Raw genomic sequence first — 25357 nt, forward strand, 5'->3', positions numbered from 1 at the left:
AGATCCTGGGCTGTATCACAACCGGCAGTGAGCGTAGGGCGGCACACAATTGGCCCAGCTTTGTCCGGGTTTGGCAGGGTAGGCCGTCATTGTAAAATAAGAATTTGTTCTTAACTGACTTGCTTAGTTAAATAAAAAATATAAATTAATTTGAACAATATTTATGTAGCCTATACACCGTGCCAAGAAAAGGGATGTTTTGACATGCTCTCACTACAGTATTTTGCTTTCAGCTCTCAACCAGCCCATGAGCTGTGGGCGGTACTGTCCCTCCCCTATGTGAGGAAAATGACACAGCACAGGGATCACACACATTGATATATCCTGGGTTGTTGCACATTAGCCGAGCAGTACTTGGAAATATCTGAATTGGATTTAAATGTATGTTTGTCTACGTTAATCTAATGGTATTGCAAGTGTTATACAATGAGTTTGCGAGACTCTCCGTACCAGAATCAATTGTGGCATATCGGTCCATGTATTATAACTGCGCTAATACTTATAAAGTCAACTGTTTGCACACCGGTGTCAACGGACTGGCGGGTCGAGACACCTGAGGCTGAGGTACGTGTTATCTGTAGCTTATTAGACGTTTTTTCTAAAATGTTTACTGCTTGAAACTTTAGAACTAGACTACTTTTGACGAGATATTCAAAAACACTAAGATTGCGTTTACATAGGTAGCCAAATCTGATATTTGTTCACAATCAGATATGTTTCAGGGCTAGTCTGATTGGTCAAAATACCTATTCGTGAGGGGGGGGGGGGGGGGAATACAGAATGGCTGCGTTTAGAATACAAAGTGTAGAGTTGAATGAATATAGTCATTTGACTCACCTAAATTGAGCCAGGTAGCATACGCCCACAGCAACTGTCAGTTTAGAGTGGTTGGCAGGCTACCCCCGATTGAGCTCTGATAATGGGAAACCGAAGAGAAAATGGATGTCGGTGTAAATTCCATTAGAATCTAATGCATGAGCGCAAGACGTTCATACGTGTTTTCAATATCTTGTGCCCAGGGATGGGTTTGGTCAATCTAGCTCTAGCAGGCATTTTACCTTCCAAGATTCCACAGCTACATTCTGGCAGGTATAATAAAACGAAAATGTGTTATCCTATACCACTGGTTATACTGACTGCACACAACACCTTCATTACAGTTTCAGTTTTCAAACCTAAATTATAGTCTGACAAATTTAACTCAGTTTGTTATGCTGTTTCAGTATTTCAATATACACTGAACGAAAATACAACAATTTCAAAGATAAAGGAAATCAGTCAATTGAAGTAAATTCATTAGGCCCTCATCTATGGATTTCACATGACTAGGAATACAGATATGCATATGTTGGTCACAGATGTTGATTGTAGAATGCTGTCCCACTCTTCAATGGCTGTGTGAAGTTGCTAAATATTGGTGGGAACTGGAACACGCTGTCGTACACGTCGATCCAGAGCATCCCAAACAGGCTCAATGGGTGATGTCTGGTGGGTATGCAGGCCATGGAAGAACTGAGACATTTTCAACTTCCAAGAATTGTGTACAGATACTTGCAACATGGGGAAATGCATTATAATGCTGAAACATGAGGTGGTGGCCGTGGATGAATGGCACGACAACGGGCCTCAGGATCGTGTCACGGTAACTCTGCATTCAAATTTCCATTGATAAAATGCCATCGTTGTCCGTACCATAACCCCACCACTACCATGGGGCACGGTTCAAAAGGTTGACATAAGCAAACCACTTGGCAACACAACGCCATACACGTTGTATGGCGTTGTGTTGCCACAACGCCGGTTGTGATGCCGGTAAGTACTGCCAAACCGTGATTCATCTGTGATGAGCACACTTCTTCAGCGTGCCAGTGGCCATTAAATGTGAGCATTTGCCCACTGAAGTTGTTTACGACACCGAACTGCAGTCAGGTCAAGACCCTGTTGAGGACAACGAGCACGCAGATGAGCTTCCCTGAGACTGTCTCAGAGCATTCCGCAGGTGAAGAAACCAGATGTGGAGGTCCTGGGTTTACACGTGGTCTGCGGTTGTGAAGGCGGTTTGGACGTACTACCAAATTCTCTAAAACGATGTCGGAAGAGAAATTAACATTACATTCTCTGGCAACAGCTCTGGTGGATATTCATGCAGTCAGCATGCAAATTGCATGCTCCCTCAAAACTTGAGACTTCTGTGACATTTCAGAGTGGTTTGACAATGTAACTTCTCTCTGTATGTTCCCTGTGTGTAAGGGGTCGGACACACACAGGATTGTCTGCCGTTTGCAAGCCGAGACTATTTAGCATCTCTGAACTGAGTTGTCATCTGTTGATTTTTTTTTATTCCCCATAACATCTCGAATCATACCTCTTCCTGTCGGTGCCTGTTGTTAACATCAAGCCCAGTGGTTAGATCCTGATAACTGATGGTCTCTCTACTCTCTTTCTGTAAGACGGGTGGTCTGGAGTCTATCACTCCTCTCCTCAGTCAGAGGGATGAGGGGGAAAGTTAGCATGCTACTACCTGACAGTGACTATAACATGTCTTTTTAAAGAAATGCAGAGAGGACCTAAGGAAATAGTTGAAGGTTACAAGGTTGAGGCAAATTAATGTCTGATTTAATCATGATTATATACCAAGTAAGTGTGGGAGTCTCATGAAAAATAATGATGTAACATTTATTGCAGGGCTTCCTGGAGAAATATGGATACCTGCACCAGGACAATCACATACACAATGCTGCAGAGGTCAAAACAGCAGTCCGGTACGGTACTACTGTCTCTCAAATAACTCCATCACTTTTGAATAGTCAAATCAAATCAAATCAAATCAAATTTATTTATATAGCCCTTCGTACATCAGCTGATATCTCAAAGTGCTGTACAGGACAACGAGCACTATGGCAGCCCATAGTCTCCATCTCCTTCATGCAATTCAGTTCTGTGTCGGTTTCTCTTTCTTTGTCCCCTTACATTCTCCACTGGCTAAGACTTGGCCATTCTGTCTCTTACACCATTTCACAGCCTCAGGTACTACTGTCTCTCAAATAACTCCATCACTTTTGAATAGTCTCCATCTCCTTCATGCAATTCAGTTCTGTGTCGGTTTCTCTTTCTTTGTCCCCTTACATTCTCCACTGGCTAAGACTTGGCCATTCTGTCTCTTACACCATTTCACAGCCTCACCCTCTGTTCTCAATTCTACCAGTGGGGCATAGAGTAGTCTTCCTAATCAGAGAGCCTGTTGCCCAATGGAGCAGAATATTTATGTTGGCCCGAAGACTCAAGTCATAATCTAATGACTTATATTGGATTATGCACTCAACGTCCCAAATTGAAAAATGCACTTATCAACATCTCTGTTGGCTGATTAGAGTCAGTACAAGGCTATTAACCTGGTAGCTGAGTCAGGCTGTATGGTGTTAGGGGAGGGTGTAGGTCTGTGGGCCAACCCATGGAGGGGTAATGTAAAAAGGCAGGCAGTAAAATATTCCCTCACTACCACCGAACTGGGAAACCTCCTCTGTTGAAACCTCTCCAAACCACTCTGGAATGTAGAGTTCAAATCTCACTAAGAATGCTATACTGTTGATGTACAGTGCTTTCAGAAAGTATTCATACCCCTTGACTTATTCCACATTTTGTTGTGTTACATCCGGAATTCAAAGTGGATTAAATAGATTTTTTTCCTCGGCCCTCTAGACGTGGCCAAAAGTTTTGAGAATGACACAAATATTAATTTCAACAACATTTTTAGATATTTTTTATCAGATGTTACTATGGAACACTGAAGTGTAATTCCAAGCATTTCATAAGTGTCAAAGGCTTTTATTTACAATTACATGAAGTTGATGCAAAGATTCAATATTTGCAGTGTTGACTCTTCTTTTTCATCACCTGAGCAATCCGCCCTGGCATGCTGTCAATTATGATGGCAGCCCATTCTTGCATAATCAATGCTTGGAGTTTTGTGGGTTTTTGTTTGTCCATCCATCTCTTGAGGATTGACCACAAGTTCTCAATGGGATTAAGGTCTGGGAAGTTTCCTAGCCATGGACCCAAAATATTGATGTTTTGCTCTCCGAGCCACTTAGTTATCACTTTTGCCTTATGGCAAGGTGCTCCATCATGCTGGAAAAGGTATTGTTCGTCACCAAACTGTTCCTGGATGGTTGGGAGAAGTTGCTCTCGGAGGATGTGTTGGTACCACTCTTTATTCATGGCTGTGTTCTTAGGCAAAATTGACTGAGAAGCAACCCCACACATGAATGGTCTCAGGATGCTTTACTGTTGACATGACACAGGGCTGATGGTAGCGCTCAACTTGTCTTCTCCGGACAAGCTTTTTTCCTGATACCCCAAACAATCAGAGAGGGGATGACTTTACCCCAGTCCTCAGCAGTCCAATCCCTGTACCTTTTGCAGAATATCAGGCTGTCACTGGTGTTTTTCCTGGAGAGAAGTGGCTTCTCTGCTGCCCTTCTTGACACCAGGCCATCCTCCAAAGGTCTTCACCTCACGTGCAGATGCACTCACACCTGCCTGCTGCCATTCCTGTGCAAGCTCTGTACTGGTGGTGCCCCGATCCCGCAGCTGAATCAACTTTAGGAGATGGTCCTGGCGCTTGCTGGACTTTCTTGGGCGCCCTGAAGCCTTCTTCACAACAATTTAACCGCTCTGCTTGAAGTTCTTGATGATCCGATAAATGGTTGATTTAGGTGCAATCTTACTGGCTGCAATATCCTTGCGTGTGAAGCCCTTTTTGTGCAAAGGTAACCATGGTTGACAGAGGAAGAACAATGATTCCAAGCACCACCCTCCTTTTGAAGCTTCCAGTCTGTTATTCGAACTCAAACAGCATGACAGAGCATCTCCAGCCTTGTCCTCGTCAACACTCACACCTGTGTTAACGAGAGAGTCACTGACATGTCAGCTGGTCCTTTTGTGGCAGGTCTGAAATGCAGTGTAAATGGTTTTGGGGGATTCAGTTCATTTGCATGGCATAGAGGGACTTTGCAAATAATTGCAATTCATCTGATCATGCTTTATAACACTCTGGAGTATATGCAAATTGCCATCATACAAAATAAGGCAGCAGACTTTGTGAAAATGTATGTGTGTCATTCTCAAAACTTTTGGCCACGACTGTACACACAATACCCCATACCCATTGGATGCAGTGATCACAATATAGTGGCTGTATAAAGTTCCAAAAGCTGGGCCTAAAATAGTGTATAAGAGATCATACAAAGGATTTTGCTGTGGATCTTATCTGGATTACGTTAAAAATATGTGTTGGTCTGATTAATAAGGAGCATCCAGGTGCTGCACTTGATTAATAAAAAAACTGACTGTTAAGAAACGGACTGTTAAGGCTCCATGGATTGATAAGGAATTGAAAAACTGTATGGTTGAAAGAGATGGGACAAAAGGAGTGGCTAATAAGTCTGGCTGCTCATCTGACTGGCTGACTTACTTCAAATTGAGAAATGATGTCCAAACTTAACAAAAATAATCAACCGTATTATGAAGCCAAGATCAATGATATAAAGAATGATGGAAAAAAAAAAACTTTGGAGTACTTTAAATTAAATTATGGGCAGAAAAACTCATTCAACTCCATCTTTCATTGAATCAGACAACTTATTCATCACAAAACCATTTGATGTTGCCAATTATTTTAATGATTACTTCATTTGCAAAGTGGGCAAACTTAGCCAAACTTATCCAGGAACAACGAACAGTGAGCCATCATACTCATGCATAACAAAAACTAATTAAGGAAAGAAAAGCATTGTAAGTTTGAATTTTGTTAAGTTAGTGTGGGAGAGGTAGGAAAATGATTGTTATTGATCAATAATGACAAACCTCATGGCATTGACAACTTAGATGGAAAGCTACTGAGGATGCTAGGTGACTCTATAGCCACTCCAGTCTGTCATATCTTTAATCTGAGCCTTGAGTAAAGTCCTTAGGCCTGGAGGGAAGCCATAATCATTCCGCGACCCTAGAGTGGTAAAGCAGCCTTTAATGGTTCTAACAGCAAAGCTATAAACTTGCTGCCAGCTCTTAGCAAACTGTTGGAAAACATTGCGTTTGGCCAAATACAATGCTATTTCTCTGTAAACAAATTAACAACAGACTTTCAGCATGCTTATAGAGAAGGGCGCTCAACATGTACTGCACTGACACAAAAGGCCGATGATTGGTTGAAAGAAATTGATAATAAGAAGATTGAGGGAGCTGTACTGTTAGATTTGAGTGCAGCCTTTGATATTATTGACCATAACCTGTTATTAAGAAAACTGATGTGTTATGGCTTTTCAACCTCTGCCATATTGTAGATTCAGAGCTATCTATCTAATAGAACTCAGAGGGTTTTCTTTAATGGAAGCTTCTCTAATGTCAAATATGTGAAGTGTGGTGTACCACAGGACAGCTCTCTAGACCCTCTACTCTTTTCTATTTTTATCAATGACCTGCCACTCGCATTAAACAAAGCATGTGTGTCCATGTATGCTGATGATTCAACCATACGCATCAGACCTCAGCTGAATCTGGTAATGAATGGTGTGGCTGTTGAACAAGTTATGGAGACTAAATTACTTGGTGTTACGTTAGATTGGAAACTGTCATGGTCAAAACATATAGATTCAATGGTTGTAAAAATTAGGAGAGGTCTGTCCACAAAGCAAGTCCGGCAGGCTCTAGTTTTATCTTGTCTTGATTATTGTCCAGTCATATGGTCAAGTGCTGCAAAGAAAGACCTAGTGGCAGCTGGCCAAGAACAGAGGCACGTCTTGCTTTTCATTGTAATCAGAGGGGTAATATTAATCCTATCCTAGCCGTGTCTGAATCCTGGCTTAGGAAGGCCACCAAAAATTACAACATTTTCCACCAAGATAGAACTGCCAAAGGGGGTGGAGTTGCAATCTACTGCAGATATTGTCTGCAGAGTTCTGTTATGCTATCCAGGTCTGTGCCCAAACAGTTCAAGCTACTACTTTTAAAAACCCACCTTTCCAGAAATAAGTATCTCACTATTGCCGCTTGTTATAGACCCCCCTCAGCCCCCAGCTGTGCCCTGGACACCATATGCAAATTAATTGCACCCCATTTATCTTCAGAGTTTATACTGTTAGGTGACCTAAACTGGGATATGCTTAACACCCTGTTGCCGTCCTACAATCTAAGATAGATGCCCTCAATCTCACACTAATTATCAAGGAATCTACCAGGTACAACCCTAAATCAGTAAACACAGGCTCCCTCATAGATATCATCCTGACCAACCTGCCCTCTAAATACACCTCTGCTGTCTTCAACCAGCATCTCAGCGATCACTGCCTCATTGCCTGCGTCTGTAATGGGTCCGCGGTCAAACGACCATCCCTCATCACTGTCAAACGCTCCCTAAAACACTTCAGCAAGCAGGCCTTTCTAATCGACCTGGCCCGGGTATCCTGGAAGGATATTGACCTAATTCCGTCAGTAGAGGATGCCTGATAATTTTTTTAAAGTGCTTTCCTCACCATCTTAAATAAGCATGCCCCATTCAAAAAATGTAGAACTAAGAACAGATATAGCCCTTGGTTCACTCCAGACTTGACTGCCCTTGACCAGCACAAAAACATCCTGTGGCATACTGCATCAGCATCGAATAGCCCCTGCGATATGCAACTTTCAGGGAAATTAGGAACCAGTATACACAGGCAGTTAGGTAAGCAAAGGCTAGCTTTTTCAAACAGAAATTTGCATCCTGTAGCACAAACTCCCAAAAGTTCTGGGACACTGTAAAGTGCATGGAGAATAAGAGCACCTCCTTCCAGCTGCCCACTGCACTGAGGCTAGGAAACACTGTCACCACCGATAAATCTATGATAATTGAGAATTTCAATAAGCATTTCTCTACAGCTGGCCATGCTTTCCACCTGGCTACCCCTACCCCGGTCAGCAGCTTTGCACCCCCCACAGCAACTTGCCAAAGCCTCCCCCACTTCTCCTTCACCCATATCCAGATAGCTGATGTTCTGAAAGAGCTGCAAAATCTGGACCCCTACAAATCAGCTGGGCTAGACAATCTGGACCCTCTGTTTCTAAAATTATCTGCCGCAATTGTTGCAACCCCTATTACTAGCCTGTTCAAACTCTCTTTCGTATCGTCTGAGATCCCTAAAGATTGGAAAGCTGCCGCGGTCATCCCCCTCTTCAAAAGGCGAGACACTCTAGACCCAAACTGTTACAGACCTACAGTGGGGCAAAAAAGTATTTAGTCTGCCACCAATTGTGCATGTTCTCCCACTTAAAAAGATGAGAGAGGCCTGTAATTTTCATCATATGTACACTTCAACTATGACAGACAAAATGAGAAAAAAAATCCAGAAAATCACATTGTAGGATTTTTTATGAATTTATTTGCAAATGATGGTGGAAAATAAGTATTTGGTCAATAACAAAAGTTTATCTCAACACTTTGTTATATACCCTTTGCTGGCAATGACAGACGTTTTCTGTAAGTCTTCACAAGGTTTTCACACACTGTTGCTGGTATTTTGGCCCATTCCTCCATGCAGATCTCCTCTAGAGCAGTGATGTTTTGGGGCTGTTGCTGGGCAACACAGACTTTCAACTCCCTCCAAAGATTTTCTATGGGGTTGGGATCTGGAGACTGGCTAGGCCACTTTCAGGATCTTGAAATGCTTCTTACGAAGCCACTCCTTCGTTGCCCGGGCGGTGTGTTTGGGATCATTGTCATGCTGAAAGACCCAGCCACGTTTCATCTTCAATGACCTTGCTGATGGAAGGAGGTTCACTCAAAATCTCACGATACATGGCCCCATTCATTCTTTCCTTTACACAGATCAGTCGTCCTGGTCCCTTTGCAGAAAAACAGCCCCAAAGCATGATGTTTCCACCCCCATGTTTCACAGTAGGTATGGTGTTCTTTGGATGCAACTCATTCTTTGTCCTCCAAACATGACGAGTTGAGTTTTTACCCCAAAAATATATTTTGGTTTCATCTGACCATATGACATTCTCCCAATCTTCTTCTGGATCATCCAAATGCTCTCTAGCAAACTTCAGACGGGCCTGGACATGTACTGGCTTAAGCAGGGGGACACGTCTGGCACTGCAGGATTTGAGTCCATGGCGGCGTAGTGTGTTACTGATGGTAGGCTTTGTTACTTTGGTCCCAGCTCTCTGCAGGTCATTCACTAGGTCCCCCCGTGTGGTTCTGGGATTTTTGCTCACAGTTCTTGTGATCATTTTGACCCCACGGGGTGAGATCTTGCGTGGAGCCCCAGATCGAGGGAGATTATCAGTGGTCTTGTATGTCTTCCGTTTCCTAATAATTGCTCCCACAGTTGATTTCTTCAAACCAAGCTGCTTACCTATTGCAGATTCAGTCTTCCCAGCCTGGTGCAGGTCTACAATTTTGTTTCTGGTGTCCTTTGACAGCTCTTTGGTCTTGGCCATAGTGGAGTTTGGAGTGTGACTGTTTGAGGTTGTGGACAGGTGTCTTTTATACTGATAACAAGTTCAAACAGGTGCCATTAATACAGGTAACGAGTGGAGGACAGAGGAGCCTCTTAAAGAAGAAGTTACAGGTCTGTGAGAGCCAGAAATCTTGCTTGTTTGTAAGTGACCAAATACTTATTTTCAATTTTTTCTCATTTTGTCTGTCATAGTTGAAGTGTACCTATGATGAAAATTACAGGCCTCTCTCATCTTTTTAAGTGGGAGAACTTGCACAATTGGTGGCTGACTAAATACTTTTTTGCCCCACTGTATATCATTGTAATGTACTTTATTTTTAACATTTTTCACTTCTTTTTTTTTCTTTTTTCTTTGCTTTCAAAATGGCATCAGACCAAACACTACTCACTCAGTTCCAGGTTGGATGGTGTCCTCAGGTCTCTGCTGTTTGTTTGCTACAGCACCCTCCGTATAGCTTGGAAACAGGAAACATTGGTAGCAGTAATCTATCTGGTTAATTTTGTCAAAAATGTGGTTGTAGGTTTGGAGTTCTGATCTGGAGCGAAGGCCATGGTCTGGAGGGTAGTATTCTGCATATGTTCCTGCCAAAAAAGTCCACGTTTATCTAACTCCAAATCTATAATTTTGTAAAAAACACGAAAAATGTCAGAGCTCACATGCAGCTGTGTGTCTCTCTCTCTCTGCCTTACTTGTTTAGATGGGTAAGAAAATTCAGGCTGTAACACAACAAAATGTGGAATAAGTGAAGGGGTATGAATAATATCTGAACCCACCAGTTTATTAGATACACCACCCTGTTCACGAAAATGGATCGCTCCTACAGACAGTGAGTCACGTGTCCGTGGCTTGCTATATAAAGCAGGCAGACAGGCATCAAGGCATTCGGTTACTGTTCGATTAAACGTTTGAATGAGCAAAACGAGTGACCTAAGGGACTTTGAGTGTGGTATGATCGTCGGTGCCAGGCGCGCCAGAGCCAGTACACCTCAGAAAATGCTGCCCTGGGCTTTTCACGCACGGCAGTGTCTAGGGTTTACCAAAAATGGTGCAACAAACAAAAAACATCCAGTCAACGGCAGTCCTGTGGGTGAAAACAGCTCATTGATGAAAGAGGTCGAAGGAGAATGACAAGAATTGTGTAAGCTAAAAGGCGGGCCCGCAAACAGACAAATAACGATGCAGTACAACAGTGGTGTGCAGAACGGCATCTCGGAACGCACAACTCGTTGATCCTTTAATGGGCTATTGCAGCAGACGACCACACCCGGTTCCACTCCTATCATTTAAAAACAAGAAGAAATGGCTCCAGTGGGCATGCGATCACCAACACCGGACAACTGAGGAACATGAAAGTGAGTCAAATTTACTTGAGTGGCCTGCGCATTCCCCAGACTTCAACCCAGTAGAGCATCTTTGGGATGAGCTGGAATTGGCTGTTAACAGCATGAAGGTACCTCCATCCAGTCTGCAGCAACTGCTTGATGCCAACGTGTCAGCATGGACCAACATCCCTGTGGAACGTTTCCAACAACTTGGAGAATGCCCCGGAGACTTCAGGCTGTTCTGTAGACCAGCACTAGATGGGTGTACCTAATAAACTGGCCAGTGAGTGTATAATATAATCATTAGATATACTCTTTGAGTAATGAGGTTTGAGACCGTGATTGTCTCTTTGTGTGAGTTAAATACAGCAGGGACGTGACACTGAAATTATGACATCAAAATGTATTCCTCAGTGTGACCAAGACAGAGTTTGTTTCATGTATTGTTCATGTATTGTATGCTAATCTGTATACATTTTTCCGCCACCTCCTCTCTCACAGGGAGTTTCAGTGGCTGTCCCACCTGCCCGTCACAGGACAGCTGGATAGTGCCACCCTGAAGCAGATGGGCACACCACGGTGTGGGGTAAAGGATGAGGGCAGCCATCAGGTCTGGGCACAGAGAGTCTATGCAGTCTTCACAGGCAAGATGGCGTCCAATGGGTCACAAACCCGCAGGAAACGCTATGCTCAACTAGGTAAGGGAATACACTCAAAGGTGTGTGTGCGTGCCAGAAGCAGGTAGTCAGTGGCGTGCCAAGGTAACAATGGCTTTTGTTTCATGTTGTTGAGCTCTGTATATTTGCACAGCATGAGTTTTTCAGTGACACAAACCTCCCCAGCACAAACCTCCCAGGCGAGCTGAATGCCTTCTATGCTTGCTTCGAGGCAAACAACACTGAGCCAGCCATGAGAGTCCCTGCTGTCCAGGACAATTGTGTGTTCTCGCTCTCCGTGGCCGATGTGAGTATGAATTTTAAACAGGTAAACACTCACAAGGCCGTTGGGTCAGATGGAATACCAGGCCGTGTTCTCAGAGCATTCACAGACCAGCTGGAAACTGTCTTTACAGACATTTTCAACATCTCGGTCTGTAATCCCAAAGGTAATCTCAAAGGTAACCTGCTTAAATGACTATAGTGCCATAGCATTTACATCTATAACCATGAAATGCGTTGAAAGGCTGGTCATGGCACACATCAACAATCGCGAACCGCCCCAACAGATCCACAGATGACACAATCTCTATTGCACTACACACTGCTCTCTCCCAACTGGACAAGAGGAATACATATGTGAGAATGCTGTTCATTGACAACAGGTCAGCGTTCACCACCATAGTTCCTTCCAAGCTCATCACCAATCTCGGTATCCTTGGGCCGATGGGCCGCCCCCAGTTGGTGAGGGTAGGGAACAACATCTGCCACACTGACACTCAACATGGGGGCCCCTCAGGGTTGTGTGCTTAGTCCCCTTCTGTACTCCCTGTTCACCCATGACTGTGGCCACGCACAACTCTAACACCATCATGAAGTTTGCTGACGACATGCCTGTGGCAGGACTGATTGCAGATGACAATGAGACAGCCTACAGGGAGGAGGTCAGAGAACTGGCAGTGTGAAACCAGGATAACAACCTCTCTTTCAACATCAGCAAGACAAAGGAACTGATCAGTGACTACAGGAAATGGAGGGGCGAGCCTGCCCCCAATCCACATTGACGAGGCTGTAGTGGAACAGGTCGAAAGCTTCAACTTACTCGGTGTCCACATTACTAAGGACTTAACATGGTCCTCTCAAACCAGCACAGTTGTGAAGAAGGCACGACAAAGCCTCTTCCCCCTCAGGAGGTTGAAAATATTTGACATAGTCCCAAAGATCCCAAAAGTTGTACAGCTGCACCATTGAGAGCATATTGACTGACACAGAAAATTGTCAAAGACCCCAGCCATTAAAGCCATTTACTGTTCACTCTGCTACAGCAGGTCAAGCGGTACCGGAGCGCCAAGTCTGGGACCAAAAGGCTCCTGAACAGCTTCTACCCCCAAGCCATAAGACTGCTGAACAGTTAATCAAATGGCTAACCTGACTATTTGCATTGACCCTTTTTTGCACTGACTCTTGCACTAACTCAATAATGCACACTGGAGACTCCAACACACACACACACACACATATATTGATGCCACACACACACTTTCACACGCTTCACATACGCTGCGCTGCTACTCATTTTAGTATCTATCCTGATTGTCGAGCCACTTTCACCCTTACCAACATGTACATATTACCTCAACTACAGTACCTCGTACCCCTGCACATTGACTCGGTACTGGCACTCCTTATGTATAGCCTCGTTATTGTTATTTATTGTGTTACTATTTTCTATTTTTATTGGCAAATTTTCTTACTCTGCATTGTTGGGAAAGGGCTCGTACGTAAGCATTTCACGGTAAAGACTACACCTGTTGTATTCGTCGTATGTGACAAATAAAATGTGATTTTGTTTTGATATGCTTGTGGAGTCTGTGGCTGTGGTAGCTCCAGAGCTCAGAAAGGGTGCACACCGTGGTCTGGGTGGGTCTCCTGTCGTGAAGCCCATGACTAATAGCACTGAGGGCTGTAGTTAAGGCCTCAGAAGAGCGTCTGATGTCCCACGCTTTGGCCAGAACGAACCCTCTGCTGCAGGGGTACTAGGGTTATCTACTCAACTCTACCTGTACCTAGCGAATTACACTGCATTCTATGGAGTCTCATTAGCATATTCACTGCAGATGAATTGTACCATACATACCCCACTGGGTCAGAACATATATTCTGTATTTTGGTTATCCATAAGCATAACGTTTCAGTCAAAGCACTAAGGTGACCTCTTTTTCCTCCTAGGAAGTATGATTGACAGTTGAAACAATGCCACAATTTGACACCAACACCAGTGCATGTGGTGGTTGACTGTTATACTTGGTCTCTTCAGATGTTTTGACCCTGCACAGATCCTCTGCTTGTGTCTACTGTTTATGTTAGACGGTATCTGGTCTCTCACTACATGAGAGAAAAACAGTAACTTTAACAGCTATGTCAGTGACCATGAGGAGGAGGCAACCATCCCTCCCATGTTCCTGAACTGTGAACACTCAGCATTCCTCTCTGCCTCTCAGGGGATTGGCTAATACTCTGGGAATGTAGTGGCGTCGGACGGTCTCTCTCACTTCAAGCCAGTACCTGATGAGGCCTGTCCTCTGTTCGCTAGCTGGGTAAATAACACATCTCTGTTGTTTTGAGACCTGAGACGAGACAGCGTTCTTTGTCATCACCATTTTAGAGAAATGACTCATATGACTAGCAGGAGTGTTATTAAGCGAAACAAGAATGGTAATGACGGATGTTGTTTCACCTCCATGTGAAAGTTACGACTACAACAGGTGTCGGGTGTACCTCAGGAAAGCCCAGGGTCGTGTTCATTGGGCAGAAGAAAAACGAACTGAAAAGGAGAGGGACTACCTGGACTCCAAAAATAAACACACATTTTTGAACACGAACACGTCCCTGATGTTTCAACTAGACTTTTCCCTTTCATATAATATAATGAGCACTTCTAAATGAATGTTGATGATACCATGATTACGGATAATCGTGAACGAATCGTGAATAGTGAGAAAGTTACAGACGCACAAATATCATACCCCCAAGACATGCTGAACTCTAATCATTACAGTAACAGGGGAGGTTAGCAATTTTTGGGTGGTATGATATTTGGCGCCCAACCTTCTCACTCATTGTTCCCGGTTCATTCAGGATGATCTGTGATCATGGCAGCATCCACATTAATGTAGAAGTGTTTAGAAACATATTATATTCTTATTTACAATAAAAGTGACTCCAAAATGACAATACAATATTTACCAATTATTTCTATTGGGAACAAAATAATCTGAAACACAACCAAAACAAACAGCAAATGCATCAAACAAATTTGTAGTCACAAGCTTGATGTAGTCATTGCGTGCAATGAATATGGGACCAAATACTTTTCACTACTTTAATACACATAAGTGAATTTGGGCTCCTGAGTGGCTCAGCGGTTTAAGGTGATCGAAGCGTCACTACAGACTCTGGTTCGATTCCAGGCTGTATCACAACAGGCCGTGATTGGGAGTCCCATAGGGCGGCGCACAATTGTCCCAGCGTCGTCTGGGTTAGGGTTCGGCTGGGGTAGTCCGTCATTGTAAATAAGAATTGGTTCTTAACTGACTTGCCTAGTTAAATAAAGATTAAATACAATTAAAATTTGTTCCAATACTTTTCGTTCCCATAAAATTGGGGGGACTATGTACAAAAAGTGCTGTAATTTCTGAACGGTTCTTCCGATATGGGTCACAGTCATTGTATAATTTCAAATTCAGGGCTGGAGTCAAAACAATACAAAATGTGTCACTGTCCCAATACTTTTGGAGCTCACTGTATGTGGTTTTGATGACATTAAACCGATAAATTACATGGATCAGATTGTTTTCATTTGCCATTGTTGTTTCGCAGAGGAAAGGAGGTGCTATTACTGTGCCTCCCGGGAATAACAAGCAGACTTACTGTATCCTGGAAGACTAGCTGTGGGAATCTGACGCAGGTTCCCACTGATATTTACAGAGGCTACATTCCATCACCCTTGTTCAAGATAAGCAGTGCAGGTTGTGAATGCTCCGTGTTTGTGAGAGGTGTGTGCCTCTTGGAACCACAGCCCTGACTGACCACATGCTTTCTCTCTGGTTTGAGGTGTGAATGGGTATCACATCTTTTAAGCCATATATTAATGTGATTATTTGATATGACTGTAGGTTATGATGATAGCGTACAATAGATGCTGCACTGGAGACCCAACTCCTACCACCACTGTTCTCTTCTACTAACAATAACCATCGCTATCAGAGGATCTTGGTTACTTCCTAGAGAGATGGGGATCCCCCCCCCCCCCCCAACACTACTTTACAGGCCATAATTCTAATTACTTCCATAAGGGAAGTCAAGGAATGTCTTCAGTATAACTTCCTGCCGTTGCTGGTCTCCGGTGGGACCCTCTTACTCAGTGGAGGTCTATGAGTGCTAGAATCATGGCAATGACTCAAGGGCCACTGCCCACTGTGCAAATATCAGTGTGGACGTAACTGCATGTAAATGGTCTTTAATCTCCTCTTGATGAGTCCACCAAGGTTATTTGCCTGAATACACTTAACTTGACCCTGCATTTGCACAGTTTTAGTTTAAACTGCTTTTGCGATAGTGTGGTGGTGGGCAGTCTAATATTTGATCAACAATTTTCTATTTGATAAGACTTCACAACCCATATCAACATAGGGTACTGAATGATAGTGGGAATGATGTTCAGACTTTTTTCGAATGGCAGATCCCCAAAGCTATCATTATATGAAAGACACGCAGAGGCTCATTTAGAAAACTTGATTAAAAACCTAATTAACAACATTAAATCACCCTATCCATAAGGATACCCATTCTGGATATCCTTATGGATAGGGTATTTTTGTCTTTGGATCAGGCAACCAGGTTTTTCCTGCTGAATGTTGTTAGATCTCCCTTGATCCTGGTTAAATAATGGTTAAATAATATTTATCCTGGTCAATAAAAATCCTAGTTTACTTCTTCACCCATTCGTCATATTACTTTGTGAGCAGTTTTAAGAGGTTGAAATACGTGGACCAATATCCCCTGGTCATGGCAGTGTCCTGTAAACAGAAAACAGAGATAAGGCTTTAGAGGAGAGGTCATGGTACACTGGCAGATAATGACAAATGGCTATATTTATTTATGACTGATGAGCCAGCGGTCATCTTACCTTTTCCATCTTGGTCTTCTTCTTGACTTTGATGTTCTTAGTGGATCCAGTCGTCTCCTTCTTCCCAAAACAACATGCCATCGTCCTCCAGAAAGACACCTTCTTGGGTGTTGAGTAAGCCTTGTCAGCCATTACCACAGGCTTCTCCTCAGGAACTGTTTGGCCAATGAGGGCTCAGGGCCCTCTGAGGCTCACCCTTGGAGGCCCAAGCGGCTTTAGGAAGAGGGTTCATCCAGAACTGAGAAGCACTAAGCTCCACAACCTCTTGGCGGAGCAGCTGTATCTGTGTTAGGAAGGCTCAGGGGAGAGGGGCCATGTCCATATCTGTGGTGAAGTGTCCACTGGGCTTCAATCTACAGCTAGAGGACTCCTGATATCTCCAGGAGTGATAAGTATATCTTTTTGTCTTTATCTGTTGTGGTCTAGTACTGTCTTTTTGCTAGCTAGGGCCATCTACTTTAAGTGCTACCTGTTGAGTTCACTGGTCTCACTCACTACGACTTGACCACTTTCCCCACTCTCTCTCGCCATATGACATCCTGCCCGCTCGACCCCATCCCCTCCCTTCTCCAGACCATCTCTGGAGACCTTCTCACTTCCCTCATCAACTCATCTCTGGCCACTGGCTTCAACATGTCCCAGGTTGCTCCCCTCCTCAAGTAACCAAAACTCGACTCATCTGATGTCAAACTACAGGCCTGTATCCCTTTCTTCTTTTCTTTCCAAAACACTTGAGCATGCTGTCTCTGATCAACTTTCTCGTTATCTCTCTCAGAATGGTCTCAGAACGGTCACCAGTCAGTGTTCAAGACGAGTCACTCAACGGAGACTGCTCTTCTGCATCAGAGGCGCTCTTCACTGCCAAAGCTGACTCTCTCTCCTCTGTTCTCATCTTCCTAGATCTATCCACCATGAACCATCATGTCCTCTTCACTCTCTCAGGGATGGGCGTCACAGGCTATGCAAATTCTTGGATTGTATCCTACCTGGCAGGATCTGTGTCCGCACCATGTACTCTTACTACTGGTGTCCCCCAGGGCTCGGTTCTAGGCCCTCTTCTCTCTACACACCAAGTCACTCGACTCCGTCACATGGTCTCTCCTATTATTGCTATGCTGATGACACCCAATTATTTTTCTCCTTCCCCCCCTTCTGACACCCAGTGCTGACACACATCTCTACGTGCCCGGGAGATATCTCAACTTGGATGCCGGCCCACCACCTCAACAAGATGGAAAGGCCTGCCCACTTAAAGACCTCTCCATCACAGTTGACAACTCCACAGTGTCACCCTCCCAGAGTGCAAAGAACAATGGCGTGACCCTGGACAACACCCTGTCGTTCTCTGCAAACATCAAATCTGTGATCCGCTCCTGGAGGTTTATACTCTACAACATCAGTAGAGCATGACCCCACAGAGGGGGGGAAGGAAGCAGCGACGGTCCTAATCTAGGGACTTGTCCTCTCCAGTTTTGACTACTGCAACTCGCTATTGGCTGGGCTCCCTGCTTGTGCCATCAAACCCCTGCAACTTATCCAGAATGCAGCAGCCCGTCTGGTTTTCAACCTTCCCAAGTTCTCTCATGCCACTCCACTCCTCCGCACACTCCACTGGCTTCCAGTCGAAGCTCGCATCCACTACAAAACAATGATGCTTACCTACGGAACAGCAAGAGGAACTGCCCGACCCAACCTTCAGGCTATGCTCAAACCCTACACTCCAACATGAGCACTCTGTTCTGCTACCTCCGGTCTCTTGGCCCTCACACCATTACGGGATGGCAGCTCCCGCTCAGCCCAGTTCAAGCTCCCTGCTCATCTTCCGAAAACATCTGAAACCCTACCTCTTCTAATGGTATCTTTAAATAATCCTCCTCCCCCCTTCTAAAAAAGTTATAAAAATATAAATTAATAATAAATAAATAAAATAAGAGCACTTAACACTTGCACTCGACCCCCCCCCCCCCCCCCCCCCCCCCCCCCCCCCCCTTTAGCTCTGACGCTACTGATAGCTATGTCTGATATGTGGTTGTCCCACCTAGCTATCTTAAGATGAAGGCACTAACTGTAAGTTGCTCTGGATAAGAGTGTTTGCTAAATTACTAAAATGTAAATGTAAAATGATCCAGCAGGGCAGGTTCAATTAATGCAATCAAGTTGGCTACCTCTTGTTGGAGCAGGAAAGTTCCTAACAGGAGAGTTCCAGGTGTGTGTGTGCAGTTTCAAAGCTCATTTTCTACAATTCTACACATTTTGCCATGTGGCTAAGAGAACATTTTCAGTTTAAAAAGTTAATTTTTTTTATTTTACCTTTATTTAACCAGGCAAGTCAGTTAAGAACACATTCTTATTTTCAATGACAGCCTGGGAACAGTGGGTTAACTGCCTGTTCAGGGGCAGAACGACAGATTTGTACCATGTCAGCTCGGGGGTTTGAACTCGCAACCTTCCGGTTACTAGTCCAACGCTCTAACCACTAGGCTACGCTGCCGCCCCAATGTCCTTCAATTATATACATTTTGCCATAGCATAAGAGCAAGGCATAAGCCATCTGAGTGACCCAAACAAAACAAAATCAATGGGGGCCCCATGACATTACATGGTAGTTTTAGAGGCCCTCTTGGCCGCAAAGACAATTGCTGTTTTAGAGCTAATTTCCTGACATTCTACACATTTTGCCATGGGGCAGAGATAACATTTTAAATCTAGTTCCCTACAATTCTAAAATGCCTGTTTCTAAGCTAATTAATTATACACATTTTGCCGTGACTTATACCTTGTTTTTATGCTATCTGAGTGACTCAAACATAGCTAAATTAATTGGGGCCCCATGCCATGACATTTTTTAAATTTTGTATTCTCATTGACTTGATAGATTTTTTGGGGGGGGGTGATTGTTAGTTCTCAAAGATGATCTTACTTAAAAAATATATTGCTCCATTGTGATTTCTTCAAAACGGGTTTTAGGCGTTTAAGTTTTTTTTTAATACAATATTTGGTGGCTACACTTAAACGGCGGTGCGCTATAGAGGAAAGTGCATATAGGGGAAACACTGAACACTCATGTAAGCTCATGAGATCAGTTGGCTTGCGAGGCTGCAAAAGTAGTGCACTTTATGGAGAATAGGGTGGCTTTGTTCAAAAGTAGTGCATTATGGATTAAGGTGGCTCTGGTTGATAGCAGTGCACTATATGGGCAATGTGGTGTCATATCATATGACAGAAGTAATCCTAGAATCCTTCCTTTGGCTGCCTCTCCTTCCAGTTCTCTGCAGCCAATGACTGGAACGAACTGTAAAAATCACTAAAGCTGGGGTCTCTTACCTCCCTCACTAGCTTTAAGCACCAGCTGTCAGAGCAGCTCACAAATCACTGCACCTGTACATAGCTCATCTGTAAATAGCCCAATCTACCTCATCCCCATACTGTATTTATTTATCTTGCTCCTTTGCACCCCAGTATATCTACTTGCACATTCATCTTCTGCACATTCTACCATTCCAGTGTTTAATTGCAATATTGTAATTACTTCACCACCATGGCCTATTTATTGCCTTACCTCTCTTATCCTACCTCATTTGCACATGCTGTATATAGATTTTTCTAATGTATTATTGATTTTATGTTTGTTTATTCCATGTGTAACTGTGTTGTTGTATGTGTCGAACTGCTTTGCTTTATCTTGGCCAGGTCACAGTTGCAAATGAGAACTTGTTCTCAACTAGCCTACCTGGTTAAATAAATGTGAAATACAATTTTTTTAAATAAATACATCTCTGGCTGATACAGCCAGTCTGTTACGGTTCAGGTCCAGCCTCCAGCCGGTTCCACTAAGCTCTGGGTAATGGTTGTTTCCTGCTAAGAAGTTTTCCTCTCGTTGTTGTATGCTTTGCATGCTGTGTGTGGTTGTTTGCTTTAGTGATTTCTAGATTGTGGAATCTCGTGTATACACGAGGCGATTAGTCTTGTAAAGAAAAAAAGCATAGAGTTTTACCCCCCAACAAATAACCCTTGACTGGGACATACAGTACCTACAATGTAAAATATATTTCCTTGAACACTTTTTTGGTTACTACATTATTCCATAATGTTGATAGCTTCACTATTATTCTAAAATGTAGATAATAAAGGGAAAACCCTTGAATGTCTAGGTGTGTCCAAACTTTTGACTGGTGCCTTGACTTTTTCCACATTATAGCCTTTTTTAAACTAGGCATGTCAGTTAAGAACAAATTCTTATTTACAATGACACCCTACCCCGGTAACGCTGGGCCAATTGTGTGCCACTCTATGGGACTCCCAATCACAGATGGATGTGATGCAGCCTGGATTTGAACCAGGTACTGCAATGATGCCTCTTGCATTGAGATACAGTGTCTTAGACCACTGTGCCACTTAGGAGCCCTCTTATTCTAAAATGTATTCAATACATTTTTTCCCCTCATCAATCTACACACAATACCCCCATAATGACGAGGCAATTTTTTTTGTGCAAATGTATAAAATAAAATAAATAATATCTTATTTCCATAAGTATTCAGACCCTTTGCTGTGAGATGTGAAATTGAGCTCCAGTGCATCCTGTTTCCATTGATCATCCTTGAGATGTTTCTACAACTTGATTGGAGTCTACCTCCAACCTCCAAATTCAGTTGATTAGACATGATTTGGAAAGGCATATAAATGTCTATTTGAGGTCCCACAGTTGACAATGCATGTCAGAGCAAAAACCAAGCCATGAAGTCGAAGGAATTGTCTGTAGAGCTCTGACACAGGATTGTGTCGAGGCACAGATCTGGGGAAAGGGTACCTAAAAATGTCTGCAACATTGAAGGTCCCCTAAAACACAGTGGCCTCCATCCTTAAATGGAAGAAGTTTGGAACCACCAGCTCTTCCTGGAGCTGTCTGCCCGGCCAAACTGAGAAATCGGGGGAAGTGGTCGATGGTCACTCCCGATGGTCTCCCTGACAGAGCTCCAGAGTTCCTCTGTGGAGATGGTGGTCCTTATGGAAGGTTCTCCCATCTCTGCAGCACTCCACCAATCAGGCCTTTATGGTAGAGTGGCGAGACGGAAGCCACTCCTCAGTAAAAGGCACATGACAGTCCGCTTGGAGTCCGCTTGGAGTTTGCCAAAAGGTACCACATTCACTGGCCTGAATGTCAAGCCTCACGTCTGGAGGAAACCTGACACCATCCCTAAGGTGAAGCATGGTGGTAGCAGAATCATACTGTGGGGATTTCTTTTCAGCGCCAGGGACAGGGAGACTAGTCAGAAAAGTACAGAGATCCTTGATGAAAACATGCTCCAGAGCGCTCAGGACCCCCAACTTGGGTGAAAGTTCACCTTCCAACAGGACAACGACCCTAAGTACACAGGCAAGACAGAGCAGGAGTGGAGCAGGAAGACCGATTGTCCGTATGTCTCATGGTCTGACAAAGACCACTGTAGCGCAGATGCGGAAAGGCGACATAGGCGGATGCGCCAGATTGAGACGCAGCCCATGCAAAAAGCTTCAACTGGCTTAAACTGATGTATGTTGATGGGGATTTTTTTATTATGTTACTTAGATTGACTCTTAAGGACGTTGCAATGTATGTGATTTTACTGCAAATGTTGAAATACCAACACTGTCATATCACATTAAACTTACTTGGTGGGAAAATTATTTTATTTTATTATAATGAGCAATGTGGTGGTGTGCCGTGCAGTCCTTTAAAAAAAAATATTTGTCATTGGCATGTACCCATGGTTCTCTGTGTCATCTCTGCCCCTGCAGGTGAGAAATGGTACAAGCGTCACCTGACCTACAGGATAGTGAACTGGCCTCGTCACCTTGCGCCAGGCCCCGTGAGGCTTGCAGTGCGTGCCGCCTTTCAGCTGTGGAGCAATGTGTCAGGCCTGGCCTTCCAGGAGGTCCCAGAGGGCCCCTCGGACATCCGCCTGGCGTTCTATGAGGGCGAGCACAATGACGGGGCCAGCAACGCCTTTGATGGCCCAGGTCAGGCCCCACATCATCTTCACCCTACTGGATATTACCATGGGGCCTGGAGCTTTTTCCCTGACAATGTAACCTGACCCTGGGCTGTAATTCATAGCTCGTTTTCAGGTCACATGGTCCATATAAACTCGCCCTACTATTCTTTTAAAGTAAAGAAAGAGCTTAATCACCCAAATCTGGACACCAGAGAGGGGCCAATGGCGTTCCTGTCCTGTCCAAACCTCTCACACTCCTTCTTCTCTCCTGTCCTATAGGGGGAGCTCTAGCACATGCCTTCTTCCCTTGCAGGGGGGAGGCCCACTTCGACATGGCAGAGAGATGGACGCTGTACGGACACAAGGGCCACAACCTGTTCATGGTGACAGCCCACGAGATAGGCCACACACTGGGGCTGGAACACTCACCGGTGCGCCACTCCCTCATGTCCCCCTACTACAGGAAGCTAGGCCGCGCCCTGGTCCTCAGCTGGGATGACATCGCTGCAGTGCAGCAGCTCTATGGTAAATTATTTATGATGTCCTCCATTCAGGTTAAAACCAATGATGTCATATGCTGTATACACTACAAGGCATCAAATCAAATCAAATGTATTTATATAGCCCTTCGTACATCAGCTGATATCTCAAAGTGCTGTACAGAAACCCAGCCTAAAACCCCAAACAGCAAGCAATGCAGGTGTAGAAGCACTGTGGCTAGGAAAAACTCCCTAGAAAGGCCAATACCTAGGAAGAAACCTAGAGAGGAACCAGGCTATGTGGGGTGGCCAGTCCTCTTCTGGCTGTGCCGGGTGGAGATTATAACAGAACATGGCCAAGATGTTCAAATGTTCATAAATGACCAGCATGGTCGAATAATAATAAGGCAGAACAGTTGAAACTGGAGCAGCAGCACAGTCAGGTGGAAGTTGAAACTGGAGCAGCAGCATGGCCAGGTGGACTGGGGACAGCAAGGAGTCATCATGTCAGGTAGTCCTGGGGCATGGTCCTAGGGCTCAGGTCAGTTGAAACTGGAACAGCAGCATGGCCAGGTGGACTGGGGACAGCAAGGAGTCATCATGTCAGGTAGTCCCTGGGGCATGGTCCTAGGGCTCAGGTCCTCCGAGAGAGAGAAAGAAAGAGAGAAGGAGAGAATTAGAGAATGCACACTTAGATTCACACAGGACACCGAATAGGACAGGAGAAGTACTCCAGATATAACAAACTGACCCCAGCCCCCCGACACATAAACTACTGCAGCATAAATACTGGAGGCTGAGACAGGAGGGGTCAGGAGACACTGTGGCCCCATCCGAGGACACCCCCGGACAGGGCCAAACAGGAAGGATATAACCCCACCCACTTTGCCAAAGCACAGCCCCCACACCACTAGAGGGATATCTTCAACCACCAACTTACCATCAAGGCTGAGTATAGCCCACAAAGATCTCCGCCACGACACAACCCAAGGGGGGGGGCGCCAACCCAGACAGGATGACCACAACAGTGAATCAACCCACTCAGGTGACGCACCCCCTCCAGGGACGGCATGAGAGAGCCCCAGCAAGCCAGTGACTCAGCCCCTGTAATAGGGTTAGAGGCAGAGAATCCCAGTGGAAAGAGGGGAACCGGCCAGGCAGAGACAGCAAGGGCGGTTCGTTGCTCCAGAGCCTTTCCGTTCACCTTCCCACTCCTGGGCCAGACTACACTCAATCATATGACCCACTGAAGAGATGAGTCTTCAGTAAAGACTTAAAGGTTGAGACCGAGTTTGCGTCTTTGACATGGGTAGGCAGACCGTTCCATAAAAATGGAGCTCTATAGGAGAAAGCCCTGCCTCCAGCTGTTTGCTTAGAAATTCTAGGGACAATTAGGAGGCCTGCGTCTTGTGACCGTAGCGTACGTGTAGGTATGTACGGCAGGACCAAATCAGAGAGATAGGTAGGAGCAAGCCCATGTAATGCTTTGTAGGTTAGCAGTAAAACCTTGAAATCAGCCCTTGCTTTGACAGGAAGCCAGTGTAGAGAGGCTAGCACTGGAGTAATATGATCAAATTTTTTGGTTCTAGTCAGGATTCTAGCAGCCGTATTTAGCACTAACTGAAGTTTATTTAGTGCTTTATCCGGGTAGCCGGAAAATAGAGCATTGCAGTAGTCTAACCTAGAAGTGACAAAAGCATGGATTCATTTTTCTGCATCATTTTTGGACAGAAAGTTTCTGATTTTTGCAATGTTACGTAGATGGAAAAAAGCTGTCCTCGAAATGGTCTTGATATGTTCTTCAAAAGAGAGATCAGGGTCCAGAGTAACGCCGAGGTCCTTCACAGTTTTATTTGAGACGACTGTACAACCATTAAGATTAATTGTCAGATTCAACAGAAGATCTCTTTGTTTCTTGGGACCTAGAACAAGCATCTCTGTTTTGTCCGAGTTTAATAGTAGAAAGTTTGCAGCCATCCACTTCCTTATGTCTGAAACACATGCTTCTAGCGAGGGCAATTTTGGGGCTTCACCATGTTTCATTGAAATGTACAGCTGTGTGTCATCCACATAGCAGTGAAAGTTTACATTATGTTTTCGAATAACATCCCCAAGAGGTCAAATATATAGTGAAAACAATAGTGGTCCTAAAACGGAACCTTGAGGAACACCGAAATTTACAGTTGATTTGTCAGAGGACAAACCATTCACAGAGACAAACTGATATCTTTCCGACAGATAA

The 25357-nt window shown here is 44.3% G+C and overlaps 1 protein-coding gene across 2 annotated transcripts in view; it reads left to right on the forward strand.

Annotated features, from left to right (window-relative positions):
- The first annotated feature begins 187 nt into the window (after positions 1-187).
- mmp28 (matrix metallopeptidase 28) overlaps positions 188-25357 on the forward strand; it is a 40795-nt gene continuing 15625 nt past the window's right edge. The window contains exons 1-5 of one of the 2 annotated variants that reach the window (XM_031790394.1): positions 188-564; positions 2686-2762; positions 11319-11515; positions 22440-22661; positions 22916-23161. In XM_031790394.1, coding sequence (XP_031646254.1) covers positions 427-564; positions 2686-2762; positions 11319-11515; positions 22440-22661; positions 22916-23161 — 880 coding nt within the window. In that variant the 5' untranslated portion in view covers positions 188-426. The remainder of the gene's footprint in view (positions 565-2685; positions 2763-11318; positions 11516-22439; positions 22662-22915; positions 23162-25357) is intronic. The other variant, XM_020502682.2, reaches the window with a different exon arrangement.

This window comes from Oncorhynchus kisutch, linkage group LG15 (genome assembly GCF_002021735.2).
Source record: "Oncorhynchus kisutch isolate 150728-3 linkage group LG15, Okis_V2, whole genome shotgun sequence".
Lineage (NCBI taxonomy): Eukaryota > Metazoa > Chordata > Actinopteri > Salmoniformes > Salmonidae > Oncorhynchus > Oncorhynchus kisutch.